This window comes from Bombus impatiens, unplaced genomic scaffold, assembly GCF_000188095.3.
Source record: "Bombus impatiens unplaced genomic scaffold, BIMP_2.2 scf_0317, whole genome shotgun sequence".
Lineage (NCBI taxonomy): Eukaryota > Metazoa > Arthropoda > Insecta > Hymenoptera > Apidae > Bombus > Bombus impatiens.
The window spans coordinates 2,574,809-2,595,267 of NT_176736.1; the positions used below are offsets into that span (position 1 = coordinate 2,574,809).

At 38.9% G+C, this 20,459-nt stretch overlaps 1 protein-coding gene across 5 annotated transcripts; it reads right to left on the minus strand.

Annotated features, from left to right (window-relative positions):
• Nucleotides 1-497: 497 nt before the first annotated feature.
• On the minus strand, nt 498-19,726 carry LOC100740620 (solute carrier family 22 member 21-like). 5 transcript variants are annotated; one of them, XM_012385037.3, is made up of 11 exons: nt 18,258-18,292; nt 10,088-10,167; nt 8,546-8,693; nt 7,415-7,628; nt 7,222-7,328; nt 5,397-5,551; nt 4,470-4,659; nt 3,934-4,066; nt 3,547-3,859; nt 3,212-3,396; nt 498-2,554 (listed from the first exon to the last, which is right to left on the minus strand). In XM_012385037.3, exons 1-11 carry the CDS (start codon nt 18,290-18,292, stop codon nt 2,378-2,380), a joined length of 1,737 nt encoding a protein of 578 aa, XP_012240460.1. In that variant the 3' UTR covers nt 498-2,377. The 5 variants fall into 5 exon arrangements, with proteins under 5 accessions (XP_012240460.1, XP_003489079.1, XP_012240463.1 ...); XM_003489031.4 differs by lacking the exon at nt 18,258-18,292 and adding an exon at nt 19,302-19,726 and having other exon boundaries at nt 2,254-2,554; XM_012385040.3 differs by lacking the exon at nt 18,258-18,292 and adding an exon at nt 13,587-13,866 and having other exon boundaries at nt 2,254-2,554.
• Between the last annotated feature and the right edge of the window lie 733 nt (nt 19,727-20,459).

Genomic DNA, 20,459 nt, shown 5'->3' on the forward strand with positions numbered 1-20,459 from the left:
AAAATAACCAGCCGCATCGCGTGCAGCATACGCGGCCCTATTGCAGCCCGTTGGCTAGTCCGGCGCTCGCTTCAATTTCCTTTGAGCAGCGTTGGGAGACCGAGAATTTGTCAGAATGAAATATCTAAATCCCCGTGTATATTAAAATATCCCAACGACGATGGTAATGGCTTTACGCGGCATTAGTCCTTTGACATTGTGCGCTGTATGCCGGGTCACATCTAACTCTTTTATGCCTCACAAAAGCCAACTTTGGCCCCCATTTTCTCCAAATGAGAACAGATAATGTCAGCGTGCTTCCATTTAAAAACTCGGGTGGAGGGACACATGCCAACATGGAATATTCAGTAACGTAAACATTATGCAAAGATTAACGTATTCGTGGTTATTAAGCTCCTTCTATTAGGCTTTATCGATCGTGTCGTTCTATTTTGCTTTTGACAAGAAAGAAATTGGGTCTTTTTTAATTGTAACTACCATACGATTTGAGATGCTTCTCGTCATATTTTTAGTAATAATTAATGTTTTCATCTTCTCTTGTAGCTTCTACGTATATTTCAAATACGTAGGATTTACTAAAATCACCAAATAAACAGAATTGTAAAGATACAAACAAAATGTAGCATGATTTATAATTGGAAGAACCAGGTGCTGAAAATCGTTTGAATTTGAGTGAAACGTCAGTCAGACACTGCAGCGTGCTACGTTTTAGTATTTAAGCAGAAGTTTCCTAAGCTATTGTTTCAAAGTATGCCAAGGGAACTCTTGCAAACGTCAAAGGTAAAATCAACGACAACCAAAGGATTTCGTAAATGCTTATATATCATCAGAATTACGTTTACTTGTTACATTAATGTCTAGTACACGTATGATGCGTTGCTATGTACGAATATTCTTAACTCCGTCTTAACAAATACGATTGCCTGTGAAGCGTCGTTAAATTCCGCTACTCGCGACACGATGGAAATATCTTCTAACGACATCAACAATTCTATATACAGGTTATGAGTTATCGTTGATGAAAACACGTTGGAGAGGAACTACCATGGTCGAGGATATTTACATTAATATTTCAGTTAATACTACGTGGCAACGAAATTAATAATACTCTCACGAAAGATTCAGCATCATAAGAACTATTGCAAATAACGTGACAAAATATTCCCATCGTCACGAGCATCGTTCGTAATACAATTGCTCTTCGTAATTCTCTAAAACAGCATCGTGGCCTATCCACCGTGTGCTCCTATATAATTTCCATGAAACAATTGTACTACTACGGTTTGTACACGGCTACGTAAGTATCCACCGGCGGAATACTCGTTTAGAATAATAATATCCTCGCGTAAATATATACATACACACACATATACATATGTATGTATATATATATTTATACATGAAATTAAATTACCGCTATTATCTCGTCCTTCTGAACGATGCACTATCATGGCACGATGCTCTACACGTCTTAAAATACAACGACGATGGCCGATATACATTTCTAAAATGCTTGACTCAGAAATACAGACAAGAGCCTGACGTAATTATTAATACGTGTTTATGAACATGATGCAGCAATACTGTGAAAATACCTGAGTATATTTATGGTTTCTCTCCTAAATGGAAGAAGCATCATGGGACAATGCACGCATAATTCGTGTGTATTTAATAAAACTCATCGTACATATGTAGACGTCTAGACGACAGATACACCAACATGTCAAACGATAGCCTTAACTGGCAGCAACGAGGCATAATTAAGCACGTTAAAAATTAAACGGACATTGCACGAACGGGAGTGGTACGATCTCGCGCGCCTTATCTATCGGTTGCGCAAGCGAAAAAGGAACAAACGAGCTGGCGAATTATCGACTAGGTCTGATAAATTGTTGCCAATCCTCCCTGGAGACTATCTTTCCCCCTTGACTATTTCATCTATAATCAACGACTCGTCAACTCGTTTCGCGACCAGTCAATTTTATGGCAAATTGATCACAAGCGAACTCTGTTGATTTCAATGCATTGAAAACGAGGGTACTGTGTAACAGCGTGCGTTTAAGCTCCCTTCGTTTTAGGAGTTTCGTCGCGCGTTTCACTCGCGAGCTTTCAAGCCATGAATCGAATAGTCACGACCGATTTTCTTCGCACCAGGAGAAGAAAAACTTCTGAAAGTCATTGCTGCTGCACGTTTCTCACCACCACCTTCTCCTTCTTTTTTTCAATTCGGTTTCGTTTTTTATTCGTTTCAACCCTGTCTCGTTGATTTTCACACTTTTTCCTTTTTTGGTTTCCTTTGTCCCTACTCTCTTCCATTTGTCTCTTGCGTTTTGTTCTTTTCGGGATTTATAACGCGCCACGTTGCTTCCGACCGCCCTTAAGACGGCGAATCCTGCAGTTCCTGTTTCTGCTGCACTTTACCGATATTCTCCGCCTCCCACACCGTGTCCGGAAGTTTGGTTCCCAATGTTTCCGGGAAGAATAGAGACAGCAGGCCCGCGGATAACGCCATGCATCCAAACAGAATCAACGGCAGCTCCGGCATTATTTGTGCCTGTATCATAAAAAGATACGTAAAAATGCGAGAAGACGAAGTACATTATATCTATATATTGCATGTATTTCTACCGTGAAAAATTCATTTCGCGAAGATTTGTAGATTGTTATTTGAGCACGAATACTTTTACACGAAAGGCAATTGGTCCTCTTGCACGCTATACCAACTAATGATATTATTAAATTATTAAATTGACAATGATATTATTAAATATAATGATATTATTAAATAAATATAATGATATTATTAAATTGACATGTGACAAGTCTTAAGTTGTACTTTATCATCGCAATTTACTTCGAGCAAAAATGTTATCTGTTTCGTTATTAAATCTATTACTGTCGGGTAAAAAAATTTATTAGCGTATCTTATAGTGATAATATTAATGTAATTGTACTAATCCACGGAACGAAGGACAAATGCACAACTGTGTAGAAATAGCTACAATGTAAAATTTCGCGTCTGCAAAAGCCACAAAGCCCTTTGTAATTATTTTGTCCGGTCTTTAAGCCTTGCTTAATCCGCAAGCTTAACATATCGATAAATCAGAATCTTTGTTTCGCTCGTATTGTTCGAAAATAAAGCGCAAGCATGCAACAAGCTGCTCGTATCGGTATCGTTCTACGATGTACATTCTTGCGGTGGTAGACTCACCAAAAGAGGAGTTTGCGGTGACAATATTGACCCCATGCGGCCAGTCATGCTGCAAATTCCAAGAAGGGAGTGTCTCAAGTTCGTAGGGAACAGCTCCGTCGTGTAAATGTAAATCGTCGAGAAGGACATCGTAATACACCATTTCCCGCCCATGTACAAGATCAATGGTAGAAAGCTCAGCGAACCTGCAATGGATTCGTTGTCTATCGATACTTGACGTTCCCTTTGTAAATTAATCTGTCATTACTCGAACATTTTCAAACAAGTAACATAAAAGGGATGTAAGGCAAAATGCAGTAAATTGCAGAGGGAATTTCAAAGAAAATCCAGGTTACCTGTCGGTACGAATTGTATAGCCAGACAGAACACTCCGCTCAGTAAGAAAGACGAGGAAAGGGTAGCTTTACGACCAATGTAATCGGTCAGGAACCAGGTCAGAAAGTAAGCCGGGATTTCGACGATGGCCACTAGTATGAAATTAACGTATTTGTCACCAGCGAAAGCCACCGAGTTTAACGATAATCCATAATAGACGAAAGTGTTCGTCAACCAGCAAAACGAGCACGCCAGCAACCGAGTGAGCATCACCGAACTATTTAAAACTTGCATCGCTGGTGACTTCTTTTCGGCTTGTACCAATTGTTCCGTCTGAAAAATACGATGCCAGATAACGTTTCGATCTCGAATATTTTTCTTTGTACTTCCTTGAAAATTAATCCTACCTTTTCTGTTTTCACCATGTTCAATTCTTTGAACGCTCCAATGGCTTCCTCGGAGATTTGTAGTCCGTTAATACGCGCCATTCTCCGATAAATACTTTCCACCTTTTCGTGTTTTCCATTCGCCAATAACCACCTTGAAAATGGGCATCATTGTGTGTGTTTTTCTTTTTCTTTTTTTTTCTACAGTAATTTTCGAACGGGGAAACGATTGAGAGTATCTTTGTATAGAACACGCTTTATCGATAACCTATGGCGTAGATAGAAAAAAAGGAACGATGAGAAAAGTAATCTGATAGAATACGGTTACAGCTTGAACCAAAGATTAAAAGCAGCCTACACATCCTCGACGATCCCTCGGTATCGTGATCCGTGTTAATTAATTAGAGAGTACCGAGGTCCAATCAAGGGCGCAGTGACGTGAAAAGTTCATCGGTTAATTAGCCGGATGTCGTGGAACGCGTTTAAGGGAGTTCATTTCGAGATCGTTAACAAGGCGTCGGGACAATGCAAATGAAACATTCGCCAAAGGAAATTACCTGACTGATTCCGGGATCAGGACGGGCAATAAGATGGCGAGCAATGCCGGACCGTAAACCATTCGAAGGATCATCCGCCATGATCTAAGCCACATCGCGATCAAACCGAGTAGCATCTCACCCACTGCGAACATACAGCAGATGATCGTGCTGGCTAGCACTCTACCGTTTACTCCTGCCATTTCCATCCCTGAAAATGATCAAACGTTGCTCATACGGTGAACTTGCGGTTATTCGCTAGCAATTTAGATTATGGTTACAGCGAATGCATTCTCTGACAATCTTATGCTATCATAAGAGTTCAAATTCGTCGTTGTTCAGATGTTTAATTTGTCAGAAAGATACTTCAAAAGAACAGGCATCTAACTATGTTCTCAGTGAATCTCCGCTTCAATCGGTTACATTTTTATTGAGATGAAAGCTATCAACTAGTAGATCAAGGTTCGATATTACTCTGCGAACAAATTAAATTAAAGAAGCAAAAGAAAGCCACCGATATTTTTGTTAATAAAAATGTCCAGCAATGTGGAAAACATTACAAACGTCTATATCGATAAATGATAATCGATGTGTATTGCTAACACTGATTCTGAGATCCGTAAGAGATCAGAGTCGCTTGATCTGATAAATCGTGATAGGTGATTGAAAGACTTTTCTGATTGGATTATTGGAGCTGGCATTATTGAAACGTGCATTATAATATATACACTGTATGGATATTGTATTTACGTATAAATGAAATATCGGTGAAATTATAAGCGTGGCAATGGTAAACTGGAGAACAGCAATGGTTACCTTCAGTTACGTTTTTCGATATCGAAGGGTTCCTGCATCGAGTGGCCAGTGGCATGTGAAACATGGCCGTTATTTATATCAGCATTATTCACGTCGAACATCTTCCCTTACTTTGCCTCGTTATTAACTCACCTAAAATAAATCCAGCGCTGTAGATACCGGCCGCGACAGTCGCGTCGATAAATTCGAACACGAGAAACATCCAATAATTCACGGAGAAGGAATGTATCAGGCCGCTGATTCCGCTTAGGAATGTGGTGAGCGTCAGTATCGTGCGTCTTCCGTATCTGAAAGTAGCGAAACGAAATATAAGCGGACGTTGAGGATTTGGCGACTAGACAGCGCTTCCCTATTTGTCGATGATTCCCATAAAAGCTTCAACGAACTATATTCTCGATGTAATTCCAGAAGGTTTTTGATAGGAACGAGAGGAGTGAGAAGGTTCATATCGAAAACTATCCTTGTCAATTTTCATATTTTTTCAGAAAAAGAAGAAAATACTTCAACGTCTTCTGTTTTCGTTCGATAGATTTCTATTTTTGAAATAAAATATTTATCATATCACGCAATTACTAAGACGAGCTATATCAATATAATCACGAAGTTGCGCAAACTGGATGGACAATGTACTCTCTTTATGAAATCAGAATAACAAACAGTGGAATAGTTAGAACATCAGTATTTTTATTCTTTGTGGCTATTATCAAACTGAATTATGGCGATATGTGAGTCATCGTTTAAGAAAGCAATGATTGTGGTAGTCCAAAATACATAACTGTCTCACTAAAAATAATAGCCTTGGTAACTTGGCAAGAATTATTCTGGTGAAAAACGGATTTGACAAAAGTTATTCTTCTAAAGAAAATCAATTTTTATGTGACGATAGATCATTTATGAATTTCTCTTCTAACGATTAAAATACGCTGTTATCTCGAATATTAAAAAATTCGACAAGAATGGTTCTCGTTACGAGTCCCTTGATCGTTCAAAAAGGGGAATCTCGAAAAACAACCTGCAAGTTCGAATCATTGTCATAGATCTTCAAAGTTCGCCCAAAGTACAGTTTCATTTAAATACAATTTCCCCTTTGGACAATCTCAAGTATTCCCCGACTTCGAATTAGGATTTACAAACTACAGACTCGCGAAAGTCGTCTGTCTGAATACCGGAGTTCCGGTTCTCCAGGGACACTCTAGCACGTGTCATAAAACGCTCTAAAAACCTCGAAGATCGTCGAGTTCATACTGCAGGAAATAGTCTAGAGAAAAACTTCATAGACCTCAGGATAAATCCGTCACGGTTCGATTTCTCTGTGTTATCAAGCATCTTAATTATCTCTCACACGTTTTTCCACGTTTTGTGAGATAATTTCGATAAGCGAACACTAACGACCTGTTGATTTCGACCGAATCTCAGTTAAAGTGTTGCAACCCTCTTCTTCGATCGAACGTCGTTAGATATCCGATTCGAATCCAATAGATTCCATTATCTAGACTTGAGATTCGAACCGACAAGAACTAATTGATAGATTTCGGACTTTTGTAGGTTTAATGGAAATTTGAAAATACCAAAATACATAAAACACATATAACATTAAAAAATACATACAGTGTCCAAAAGTACTCGTAATCGTATTATATTACGTAAAACAATTTTCTGCTTAGGCTTCGTTTGTTTAATTATATTTGTATAAATATAATTTGCCTAAGCGTCCACGGTCTTCTAATCAATTTTGATACATATACTCTTTCGGTAATTTCCAATCGAATCGTATTTTTCTATCGTTAGAATATTTCCCAAATTTAAAGACAATGTGAAGAAATCGCTATTGATACGCGTGATTTCTAGTTTCAATTTCGTATCAAAGGTTTCTTTGGAACATTAAAACGAAAACGAGATTGTGACATAAAAAATCCGAGAGTCGTAGGAATCGCAAATTTTAATGATTGTTTCTCACTTGTCCGATATATATCCAGCGAAGATCAGTCCGACGAATTGGCCAACGTTATTTATCGTGCCCACGAGCGTGAGTTTCCATCGATTGCTGTGGCAGGTGAGGTCCCACTGTATCGAGAAAATAATAGGATAAACGTGAGTCATCTAACTAACCGTAATTAGCTGCGATCTGTCGATGGCTCGGTCGGTTTTACCTCGCTGAGTACCGTGTTCTCCGATGGATCGTAGATCCACGAATCGCATTTCTGGGTAGCGTTAGTGAAAGTCTGATTTGTGCACGCCCCCGTGTGATTCTGAACGACGTATCGGATGCACTTGGACATCTCCGACACGTTCGGCACAGAGTCCGGTACCCAGGACTCGTCGAACTTCGTATTCAATGGATTCTCGCATTCTGATACCGCACACCTATTTTTTGAATAATCATTCATTTATCAAGATGAGAATTTTTAATGAAGATCGAAATGTTAAGGAGAAGATATCTTTCCGGGAATTATTTGAGTAGGTGAATTTTTCTGTTCTATATAAATATCCCGGAATGTTTTCGACGATAGAACTGATAGTCTTTAATGTGGTAAAATATATCTTATAATTAATCCTAATATGGGAAATTGACCTCCTTCAATAATTTTTTACTGTCTGATGAAAATATCACGAAACTACTTCGGATCTTCGTTCCTGCTTTAATTGAAAATTTTCAGCGACTGTAAGAACGAAAGACGTAACTGTACTGTTAACGCAACTCATAAATAATCATTAAAGTAAATCTGGTTCAGTGATCCATCTCAGCAATGTTGCGTTTTATAAATTTATTAATAATTATTCGAAGTATAGCAGCAGAGGTCTATAGAACGTTATTCGAAGAAATTTCCTCTTAAAATAACGTTAAATTTGTTAACAGAGCGCGGTGAGTTGCTTCAATAAAATACAGTTAGCTGCGTAAACGTGGTCGCTATACGCGTCTAAAGCTCGTCTACCGCGAAAAAGTTAACAGGATGGCTAATAAAGTAATCGATTATCCGTCGCATCGATTACATAATTCAATGTTCGATCACTCATGTAGTCGCGGAGCATTAGGTGCTCCTCGTTGATTGCACTTGACCGGCGCGCATTATTCAAGCCTTCTCGCCAGAGTTTATTCGTCCGAGCACGAGCCATAAACGACACTGATTCGCTGTAGGCGACTAGCCCCGAGTAGCTCGAACAACAAAGGAGGCGCTCATACACACGATAAATTACACGGAGATAGAAAAAAAAATGAAAAACACGAAAAGAAAAAATAAAATCATTGCTCGAATCGCTGATTGCATCACGTGGTAACGTACCTGTATTTAACTTCGCCGGCTGTGAATACGTAGGCAAGCGTGAATCCTGCTGACAAGAACAGAGGCAGGCTGATTATCGCGAACATGATCATTTGATAGTATCCAAAGCGATCCACTTCCTGCTTCCTGTCCGATCCTCTCTTTCCCTCTGCGAAAAACACGGTTTTCCAAACGATCAAACGATACCGTTCGATTCGTCTGGTCTCTAAAAATTCTATCATTCGGAGGAAAAGCATGGAAAAAAGAGGAAATCGAGTCGATCGTGAAACTCTTGAACCCTAGAGCCAGCAGATTCTCCGGTGAAAATCGGCACCTGCCGTTGACACGCGATATTTCTGCCACGAGCTTACAAGAAAGGAAAAAAGACGAAGAAAACGTGATTTTACATCCTCCGCCTCCTCTGATACGCGTAATCGCGATCATGATAATTTCCTTTTAAATTATATATCAAGTGTCTTGTTTCATTGCTATTAGTCAAGCAATCACAGCGGCGTGGTCTAGCAGCCATTGATTTATTCGTCATCGTTAAAACCAACTTTTTTTGTATCTCTCTTATTTTCTTGTCGGCTAAACGAACATTGTTATTGTTGTGATTCAGTTAACGCAAACTTAGACCAGAATGAGTGTCTAATTGATTTAGCCGGCGTTGTTAATGAGTCGAGTAACTAAACAATACAAACCGCTTACTGATTTTCTTTCAAGCACGGTCTTCGCGTAGATCTCTTTGTAATTCCAGCAATAGGCGACAAACAATAGTAAACGATTAACTCGAGTTACGTCTAATCAAGACGAATAGATGCGTCAAGCAAATCGCGCCGGTGGGTTGCAAATGGGCACGCGACTAATCGACGTGGTAATTATATAATGCCATAACCTATCTACGATCTACGACATGCAAAAATAAATTTTTTAATATTCTTTGCTATTCAATAAGGCAGACATACGAGGAGATGAAAGTGTTAAGAATGAAATCACTATTGTAACTAGATCATTCGAATGTAGAGTACTGGCATATTTACATTTTTAATTAAAGAAATCAATAGAAAAGAACTATATCTTTTTCTAAATATATACGATTTACATTTATATAGAATTTTATTTCTTCATGAATTTCAAAATTCTTATGCGAAAATACAATAACCTGTTTTGCTGCCTACAAGCATACAGATTTTTCCACTAACTTCTTAACGCGTCGTATAACGTATGCATTTAGGCATATGTTGTATACCAGATATCTGTTTTCTATTAGAAGTACTGCATTTGTAACATAATATACTTATACATCGCCTACGAAAAATTATGTAAATATGTATTGTACTACTTTTCCTCTAGTCTCTTCAATTTCCTTTTCTTCGAACGCAAAATATACGATTTTATTTTCGTTGCCTGCATTATATTTCAACAAATAAATTCCGCATGCTAGCAAAATTTGTCATGCACAGGCAAATCGGCATCATATCGTGGAGATACCTACCGATTCAGATCTAAGACATAAACCTACATACGATACATACATATAATATTAACAAAACAAGCGATTACCTGTCCCATCTTTGGGCGTCGAGGATTCACCGTTCTGCGAGGAAAAGAGCTTCATGCTGTCCTCCTCGTCGCCTCTCAGGCTGCAAACATACAGAGATTCGAGAATTATGCCTGATCCGTGGGAAACGTTCCTCCATTGACCCCGCTTCGAAGATCAAATTGCTGTTCGATCGTCGGCTGCTCGAAAAAAAAACGCGCGGAAACGACGCAATTCAACACGAACATTACATAAAAGCAACGAGATCGCACTAAGGTGCTTCTACAGACGCTCTGCAAAGGGAAAGAACGTAAAAAGACAAAAAGACACAAAGAAACCAGTCGCGAACGGGACTTTCACGCCTGTCGTCTGTCATCCGATTAGTCTTAACGCGGCGGAGAAACGAACGATGCGTGCAAGACACACGATGGTTCGTATCCGCGAGTTATCATCGCTGTTTCAGATTGTCGTAATCGACGTAAAAGCAAAATCGTCGATGTAAAACTAACTGTTGGCAGAGAAGTTGGATGAAGCTGGATGAAAACGTAATCGTTGACACAAGGTCCAGCCGATAAAGACCCGATAAAAGGGAAACGAGCTGCCCGCGTGTTCGCACGAACTCGACGCGCGATCGCAACCAACTGCTCGCGGCGAATCCCGATTTTCTACTGGCGCGAATCGAAGCGAGTGGACACTAAAAGAGAGACAAAGGAAAAACCAGTGCAAACAGAGGCGTTCACATCGTCCCATACATATATACATGAAAATCAGCGCGTCATGGAGCCATGCTCTCGGACCCTAGCTGACCGATTTCTAACCGGAACTGCACGCTCCCATTCGTTTTTGTCGAAACGATTTCAATCTTTTCAAGGATTTCATTGTATAAATAGACTATAAAATGGTCTGTATAAGAAAAGAGGAATCTTGATAGACTAGTCGGACATCAGAGCCATCGGTATGATCATCGTTTAGCGACGGTCTTTCATACCATTGACTTTCTAATACGAAAGAGCGCGTCTGAAACTATTGCACGTCTCGATACTCTGTATTTATATGCAGTTCGTGGCGAGCCGTCTCCTTGACGATCCTCCCGTAACCAACTACACGATGCCGATTTAACGTTTCAAGCAGGAAACGATCCGTCGTTGCTCTTCAATCTCGTTCGATAAATATAAACGTGGAAGCTGGGCATACCACAGAAAATGAGCACGTTCCGCATTGTCTTCGTAAATCATCGGTTTATTGTTATTTATCGCCAATATGTAACTACTATGTAATTTTTCTTCGGTCTTCTCTTCCTTTTTTTCATTTCGATCGCGAGTTCCCGGATAGATAAATTGTGATTATTACAAGGTGATGTCACACGCGGAGGATTTGGAACAACGAACGAACGGCAGAACTTGAAACTGTATCTTTTACATTTGTTAATCGTCCCAAGATTCCTCGTTTCCTGAATTACACTTTGCCCTTCTTAACTAAAATGTCCTTCTGAAATTTTATCATTTCCTTTGTGCGATTCTTTTTCATTCAATTTAAAATACATATAACCAATCATTATCTTGTAAGCCTATTTAAAAAGCGAAATATTCGACGAAGGTATTTCCACAGATCTTGAAAAAAGGAAAAATGCTAGAACGTCTTAACTAAGGAGGATAATAGCGTTCGCCTGTGACGTTCTTCCATATTTCGAGTTTTACGTCATGCAAAAAATTCGTCACACGATAGCTCGCAGAGATACGGGATATTATGCGGCATTGTTGCACGCGTGACGAACTACCTAAACGCGAATCCAAGGAGAAGACGCAGCGACATTCGTTGAATTGACCGTAAAGATTGGATCGCAGATGGATCCAGGTCATTTGTCCTTCGCGCGTAATTCCACGATGCCTGCTACTCATTCAGACACTCGGTGGGATTAACATATATTTAACGATATAAACGACCTGTCATAAAGAATCCTAATTCTTCAATAAAGACGCCAATGTGCGCGGTTCGTATCGCATTACTACGGCTGCTGTATCTTTTCTACGTCCTCGAATTTTTCCTTCTTCACTTTACGCTCCGACCAGTTTTAACGACTCGGCTGATTAGCAGCTGGTTTTATAACTAGTTCTGTGGCACATGGTTAGGGAAAAAAGTTACTCGAAAACGTAATGAAGTTTTTAAAAGCCTTAAAGAAATTATTAGCTCATGCATGACTGGATATTCATCGAGCTGTGTGAAAAAGATCTGTTGACTATTGGTAACAGAAACACATTATTGCGAGAAGTACATAATGTGTTAAAATTAGAAACAGTTTTACTGAAAATTTACATTTATCGTTTGATTAATTTTAGATTAAATTTAATCGAGCCTCGATACAAGGATTAAAAACATCGCTAAAAATCACGTCGAAAGAAATCCTACATTATCTAAAACATAGCAATTGTATGAAATTCTTCTTACCACTGTTTTACTCGTATCTCGAACGGTTCTTACAATTAAAATTTTCACTGAACGAAAATTTTCTGCTCAATAGCTGATGATCCGGATAGGTCGCCCAGTCAACTGAATTAAAGTCTAACTCGACTCGTCAATTACAATATCGCGATTCGATCAACTGAAACGAGGCGGAACTAAATAAACGCAACAAGAGGAACAAACAAACAATATCGGGTATATCGTCTACCTTGAAACGCACTCTTGTTATACTATCAATTGTAATCATCAACTTAAACGCTTTCATCTGATCGCTATTCTTCTTAACGTGCAATTGGACCTAAGTCTTCAACGAACACGGAACAATTTCCAGCTACCATTTGAGCGAAAAGAATAATTGCACCCATTCGATGGTACTCTAAATCAAGAACCTATCTCGATCAAGAGACAAACGACCTCAGATCGAATTCCATGTACTCGTGTAATTACGATCGCGTATCTTAGATCGTTCCATTCATTCTGGTGATTCTTGTTCTATGAGAACACAAAAGTTCCCAGGATTAACAGTGGACGAAGAAAATATGATACGCTTCGAGATCTAATGTGAACCGATAAAAATATCAATATTCGTTGGACCAAACCTATTTGTAATATTTTACTATATTTAATATAACATGCTTGTAACTTGCTAACTGAATCATCCTTTAACCAGATAATTCTATATTCGCAGAATCAGATATTAATAAATGCAAATTAAGTTCCATTAAGTTGGTTTTAGTCAGCGTAAATTTTAATATAATACACGGTAGAACTCCATTTATATGAACGGTATATAGTCAAACAAGATTTTAATTAATCATTAATAAACTCTGATTAAACGAACTCTTGCTATACGAACCAAAAAATCATGTATAGTTGGAAAAATCCGTGGATTGCAAATTTTATGAATTTCAATTGTGTTGAACTATTACGCTGTAACTTATTACCAAGTAAAATGATGACATGCAAACAAAATATAAAGAAATTACTATGTTCAAAAGATTGCTAATCCAAGCAACGAATTAACTCTTTCTTATTTAACAGATTGAGAGGAACTACACTCACAATTATAACCAATTCACGTTTCTATCCGCAACGTGTTGTCGCACGAAACAAAGTATGTAACACGTGTGAAAACAAGTGTCCAGCTGCTTTTCGTTTTCTTTCGCGAACACGCCTACACCATCGTCTGCGTGTCCGCCGATTGCTTGTGACTCGTTAACTTCGCGACACGAAGAACACCGTTAAATGAAAAAAATCACGGATTGACACGTGCCAAGAACACTATATCGGTCTAGCGACCACGACCGCCTTGTTGTTGCAGCAACTGTCTTTGAAGGTAAACGTATGCCCACGACTCTGTTCTGTTCCCAATGATCACCCGTGAGGACAGTGGGAGAAGTGAAACAGAAGGAGAGGGGAAATCGGTCCTTCTTAAAGTTCTAGCCTTTCCGATCGGTAGGTCACTCGCTCTATCGCTGGCCAGGTACCACGTAGCTTTCACGTGAATTGCATACACCATAAAATAATCCGATGACTATTTCGAAAACTTACTGCACGAGAAGCTTGCTGGTTCGACTAGACTGGCGATAAAAATGTTTGAGAAGTGATAAAATGTCCAAAAAAGATCATCGAAATGAAAGAATATACTTAGGATCATAAGTATTAGGACACCTATCGATATCTAGCATAAATTGAACGCTATTTGCGATACTATTGAACTGTTTTTATTCTCTAAGTATTTTATCAGTTATTTCATTTGCAACGTACGTATCTTATAATATAAAATAAAGTAAAATAATAAAAATAAAGTAAAGTGAAAGTTCTTCGATAAACGTAAAGAATGGATGTTCTAATTATTTATAGCCGACAGTATAGCTTTGATTTAACGAATATTGAGCAACTTTGTCGAGTCGCGATAAATTCTGATGTTAGAATGGAAGGAATGATAGATGAATAGAATATCGCGTAAATTCACTTTGCTTGAAGTCGTTTGACAAAAAGGACAGAAAACTAATTATAAATCTCCATAGCCTGCAGTGCGTTGTGATTAATGTGCGACGAACAACGCTTAAGAGACATTTACAACGCTGAAATTGTATTTCCACCGAATGATTATGTTAGGTAAAATATTGGAACAATATAGCTTCCTCACGGTTCAGTAATTATCAGTTAATTACTAAAATTTCGCGGTTCGACGCTAGTATGCGTAAAGTATGTGACGGTCGACCGTATTTGACAATTGCACGGTGCTTAACGAAAGGCATTATGTCGCTCCTTGAGCTTCTGGCCACCATTAAATGGCAATTACGTTGCAATTTTTTCGAAACTTGTAATATACTAAAATCTAAACTTCGAAATGTTTTTTCTTCTAACGTTTTAAAAAATATCTTATCATAGAATTGAAACAAACAAATATGCGTATTAACAACGATCGTTTCGCATGAATCTCAATCTTAAAAAACCTTTTAACGCTGGAGAAACACGATTGAGTCAGAAAGAATCTAAAGAAGATCTTAATTGTCACCCTGCTAAGGAAATATGTAAACGAAAGTGATCGCAGTTACCAAAAACACAATCTTAAAATGGTCTAAACGCTCTAAACGATGGAATCATCGTTTCCTCGGAAAAACGCCAGCCCCGTGGCGAAAACTGTCACTTTCTCGCTCCAGGAAACACGCTCCTGGAAATATCGAAGCTCCAGACTAGGGAAATCCCCGGATTAAACGTCCCGCGTACGCTATTATTTTGTTTACGCTGCCACCGTTGCGTTGAAAAGTGACAGGTTTTTGCTTGGTCGAGCAGCGCTAGATCCACGTGGGCGGAGAAAACCGTGCGCACGATTTCCCGCGGTCGACACACCGACAGATAACGCGATAGATAAGAGAGAACGAACGAGCATACGCGCTCGCGTTCGCATTCGCTTGCCCATGTGTACGTATTTTTGTCTTATTCAGTTCATCGAAAACAACCGGAGAAAAATCAAATAAAACTGGTTTACGCCGGCTTAGAGCGGATGCGACAGCTTAGTTGCAACTAACGTGCGACGGTTTATTGTTACATCGACCGTTATATGCAACGGGTCTATGGAAAAATCGGTTTTCCCCGTCGTCCGATCGTCGAACAAAATTGAAAACCGATATCGGTGGCTCGTTTTCGCTGCTCTCTCGTGATCTGTCTAGCCCGATTCCGCATTTTATCCACCATGTTCCGACCGGATGAACGGAACACGGAATAATGACGGATTAGACGAAATTGTATCTGTGGTAGTTGAATTTTTGCTACGAAATTATAGGAGTAATTATGACCATGAGCCACGCAGAAGGCAAACTAATGCTCTCCAAGTCCGAGCTAAATCATTTGATCTCTGCGAAATTGAACGCTAATTGCGTAGATTTTGATATGGAAATTTAAACATTTTCAGGAAATGGGGCTGATTACTTTCACTTCTAGGGAACTAGAGCTCGTTCGTATATAGCGCTAGACTTGTTCGACGTGGCGTGTATTTGTGCGAAAGTGAAGCTTAAGAAACTTGAGGTTGAAATTTTTGAAAAGTTCAAGAAACAAAGTTGACAATTTTGGTTCCTAGAGAGATAAAGCTCGTATCGGTATAACGAAATTGTATCGAGTGTGCTTTTCCGATAAAACGAACCTGAGAATCGTAAAACAGCTGTGAATGCAGTAATGAACGCCGTCATATTGGCGACTATGAAAATTACAGAAGACGGAAAATGCGCAGCAAATTTCAAATTAATTTACGTATTTCTCAGTGGATTTTGTTATTAGTGTTCATGTCTCTCTCGATGCGCGATTCTACTATGATTCAATTGGATATGTATAATCTACTACATATATCATTCTGATTGTATCGTTGATATCGACATACGATTACGTTCAGACGATTCTCAAATCAGAGCGTTTGAAATTAATCCATGGATCTCGTGACTGAAGGATGAATCCGGTATAAAGAATCGCAGAAAGTATTAAATATCTCGTAATGCGAATAACGTTACGAGATTTCTTTACTCGAGGGAATGTAAACTAGGAAATTTGAATTATTTATCACGACACGATAGTCAAGAAACAAGATATAAAAAACACGGTTTATCGGCTCGAATTAAAAGTTCGCATCTCATTAAGGATTCGTCAAAATATCGATAAAATGTTTTTCTCGTAATCAAAACAATATCGAATACCGTTACCAGAAATTTCTTCCATACAACGTCATATTTATATCGATTATTTAGCCAATAAGTATTTTCGATTAAATATTTTCGATCAACAGCTTTCAACGATAATAAAAGACAAATAAGAGAAGAAAGATTACAATGGAAAGGAAAGCGTAAGAAGATCGATAATTGTTCACTGTACAAATATTTGCGAACTACTACAGTTTATCAAATTAAATAACGTTCCATGACCTAGTTGTCCTAGTTAAAAAGCAGACGAAAGGGGAAGCTGCATCGACGAGGATAAAAGAAAAATAAAATTTATGATAATGGTCGTTTATCTTGACCGTTGAAGAAAGGCTGCATTCATCGAACGAATGACGATTGCTTAGGATTTGTTTAAAATTTGTTTGTTCAAGATTTTGCGTGGTCTCGTTAATGCAAATAATATTCTCTGATGATGGTCTTTAACAAATAAACCTATCTCGACCTTTAAAACCTCTACAGAAGATAATTTTCGCTTCCTTTAGAAATCAGTTTTACACGAACATCGAACATTTGAAAATTATGAAAACCTGTGGTGATCCATGGTTTACGTTCCCAAAGATTCGCACCGAGTTATCGCCAAATCTTCACTGAAAAATATATCGCGCACTCGTTACTCGTCAACAATTTTTTTCCTCGATCATACGATGCATTATCGTGGACTATGTTCGTCATTAAATATCTTCAACTGACAGAAAAATCTTATCTACAGGTTGTACAATAAAACAAACGAAGGAAAAACGGGGTCGCATAATTATTCATGTTCGAGAAATCACGCGTTACAAAAACTTCGCGAAGGAAAAAATTATTTGCTCGTACAAATAACGCTATTTAACGCTTGTACCTCCGAGTTTTAAATCCTCCGAGCTGCACGTCGAGTCATCTTGTTCGATCTCAAGATAAATGAAACGAAAAGATTTGAAAAAAAGGTGAGAAAAGGAGAGCATAAATTGACCGCGTGAATTGGCATTGATTACGAGAATCGCGCCGCTTCTAAGCGTTCCCGTAAATAGGAGTTAAATTCTGCAAACATTTCGAAGGTCGGTTTCGACGCGACACTAATGATTCCCCGCGCGAATTAGTCAGCGAAGCATAATGGCAAGGTAAATGAGCCCAGGCCGTGCGTCGCGGCAGCCCCGAGTAATTTCCATTCAATTTCAGTGTGTTCAACCGGATGGTTGACGAACCTTAGTCTGTACAAGCGACCTCCGTTACGTTGTGCGACGATAATCGAACGTCGGAAAAAGAAAAATCGGTGCGTTTAAAAAAATGTAAATCACGAAACAAAACGCTCAAGTACGCCGGGTTACCTTGTGGAAGTCTGACTAATTTTGCATCGGATCAGAGTCTGGCCTAACGCTTAAAGAAAACCTTAAACGATTTCCAAAAACGTACCAGCTTATTGCTACCGCGAAGGTTCTTTTTACGGCTGACATACAATTCGCTCTTATTTTTTTATTTGCTCATTTGCTACTACTACTAACCGTATGGTACAAGGAAAGTACCATAAGAAAGTACCTACATGTAGATATCGTGATAAGAATATGGCAAGAGCATGTGACAACATGAAACACAAATATTCGTTAATGTGAAATAAATTATGTTTGAAGATACAAGTTGCTCAGAAGCCGTGTTTATGAAATGTTGATTGGTTCTGTGAATAGAAGAATAACGATGATAAATATACCTTCTTAATATTTACCTTCGAATTTATTATCTTTTTGTGATAAATAAATTGGGAATAGTTTGTTTGCCCTTTATACTAATTATATACGGAGCTATTCAAATTGTTTAAAGTAGCATATGAAAATGACTTGTGTAAGAATTAGTTTCTCAACATATTTTCCTATTTATCCTTGCGTCAAATACACGCAACAAAGACGCGCTGTAGTTATTAATTTAGCACAGCACATTCGTCGGATGTAACGAATCATTTGCAAGAGGTCATCGCGGATCGTAGTTCGCGATAATCATCGCAATGATGTTTCTTTTCCTTTTTCTTTTTTCTTTTTTGAGGAAATTATCAACCACGGTAGGACGCGCGACACCGCTTCATTCTGTTTGCTCCGCGAAATTATCAAAATGCTTAATTAAACACTCTGGTCGATGATGGTGTATCGCAAACAAGAAAATCGACAAGACAACATAAGACTTCAGCCGCGAGTCGTCCTCGTATGCGAGGTTAATAAATATGCGCGTGCTGTATGTTGATCCATTCCGAGTGTAAGTCACAAAGTGTAACGACCGTATTATCTTTAAACGATTCATGACTAAAAATTCCTCTGTATCTCCAGATACAACTGTTCCAGTGTGACGTAAGAGACCTGTCTATAAATACGAGAAAAATTGTAATCACCAGCGAAAGAAGAGAAATAAGAATCGAATACAAAATCAAACCGTGGAGCGTCGTTTCGCGCACGATCATTCACACGAGTAACAACCAGTCGATCGCTGGCCTCCCATGCTTGTTGCACGTGAAACAACGCGCTACGATCAACGAATGACCAAGGAGAAGGATAAATGCTCGTAAATAAACATGAAACACGCGTCCCTATGAATTACTTACATTCTTGAGCCCATCCTGGACCCCATGATCCTGTCACGTCGAAACTCGTCTAATGTACTCGAGTCGTGAAAAGAGTGGCTGCTGTTAAAGCGGAAAAATATTTTCCCCTCCGCGGACGCGCGACGAGAAAATTGTCGGAACCGCTCGACTTGACGCCTCTCTCGCGCGGCACTCTCTTTTGTCCTATATTCTCGCAACTCACGAAGCTTCAGAGACACTCGAAAGTTTGTCGTTGCTTAGTCGTACAGTGGCGGCAGAAGTTTGTACCCAGTACTAAGTAGGAGGTGGACTGGTGCACAGTGGCCGACGAATGTGACGAAAAGTCGGGAGAGAGACGCGAGGCCTTCGTGGCCAGAAACCGCGGCATTTTTCTCACTCTAATGTCACACTTCCTTATCTAGATTATTATAAAAGTTAGATCAACGATTCTTGATACTCCTAGGAATATGAGACACGTTCTATGAGACTGATTGGACTACCGCGTACATCTCCATGATTTCTTAAATGAGGTCATACGTTTGCTTTCGTCGTTTCTCTTTCTTTCTTTTTTTTTTTTTTTTTTTTTTTTAACACCATTTCTTTCACTGATACGTCAAAGAAAAGAAAAGTAGCACTTGCTTATTTACTCTGTATCATTACGGAGTACTGATCATGACCGTGTAGTATCATCTTCAAAATTTTGTAAAATCGTCAGAGATAACAGAAGACATTAACTTAATAGACTGCGTTCCAGATGCAACTGATAAACGATTGCTTATCACACCTCCGATCGCGCTTAAACGATACTGAGTTCTGACTATTCCGTAGCGATTCCGTCGCGTTTCCCCGATGGACCGTCATAAAAAAAACTTTACTGATACGTCAAAGAAAAGAAAAGTAGCACTTGCTTATTTACTCTGTATCATTACGGAGTACTGATCATGACCGTGTAGTATCATCTTCAAAATTTTGTAAAATCGTCAGAGATAACAGAAGACATTAACTTAATAGACTGCGTTCCAGATGCAACTGATAAACGATTGCTTATCACACCTCCGATCGCGCTTAAACGATACTGAGTTCTGACTATTCCGTAGCGATTCCGTCGCGTTTCCCCGATGGACCGTCATAAAAAAAACTTTTCAGAGAAATACGCGACATGTAGTAGGTATATGTAAT

Excerpts from the sequence above, each read along its gene's own strand:
- LOC100740620 (XM_012385037.3), bottom strand. The coding sequence starts at position 18,292 with ATGCTCTTGCCATATTCTTATCACGATATCTACAT. Across the intron at positions 5,552-7,221 it reads GCTGGATATATATCGGACAA|ATACGGAAGACGCACGATAC; the intron begins GTGAGAAACAAT and ends CGCTACTTTCAG. Across the intron at positions 3,860-3,933 it reads ACATGGTGAAAACAGAAAAG|ACGGAACAATTGGTACAAGC; the intron begins GTAGGATTAATT and ends CGTATTTTTCAG.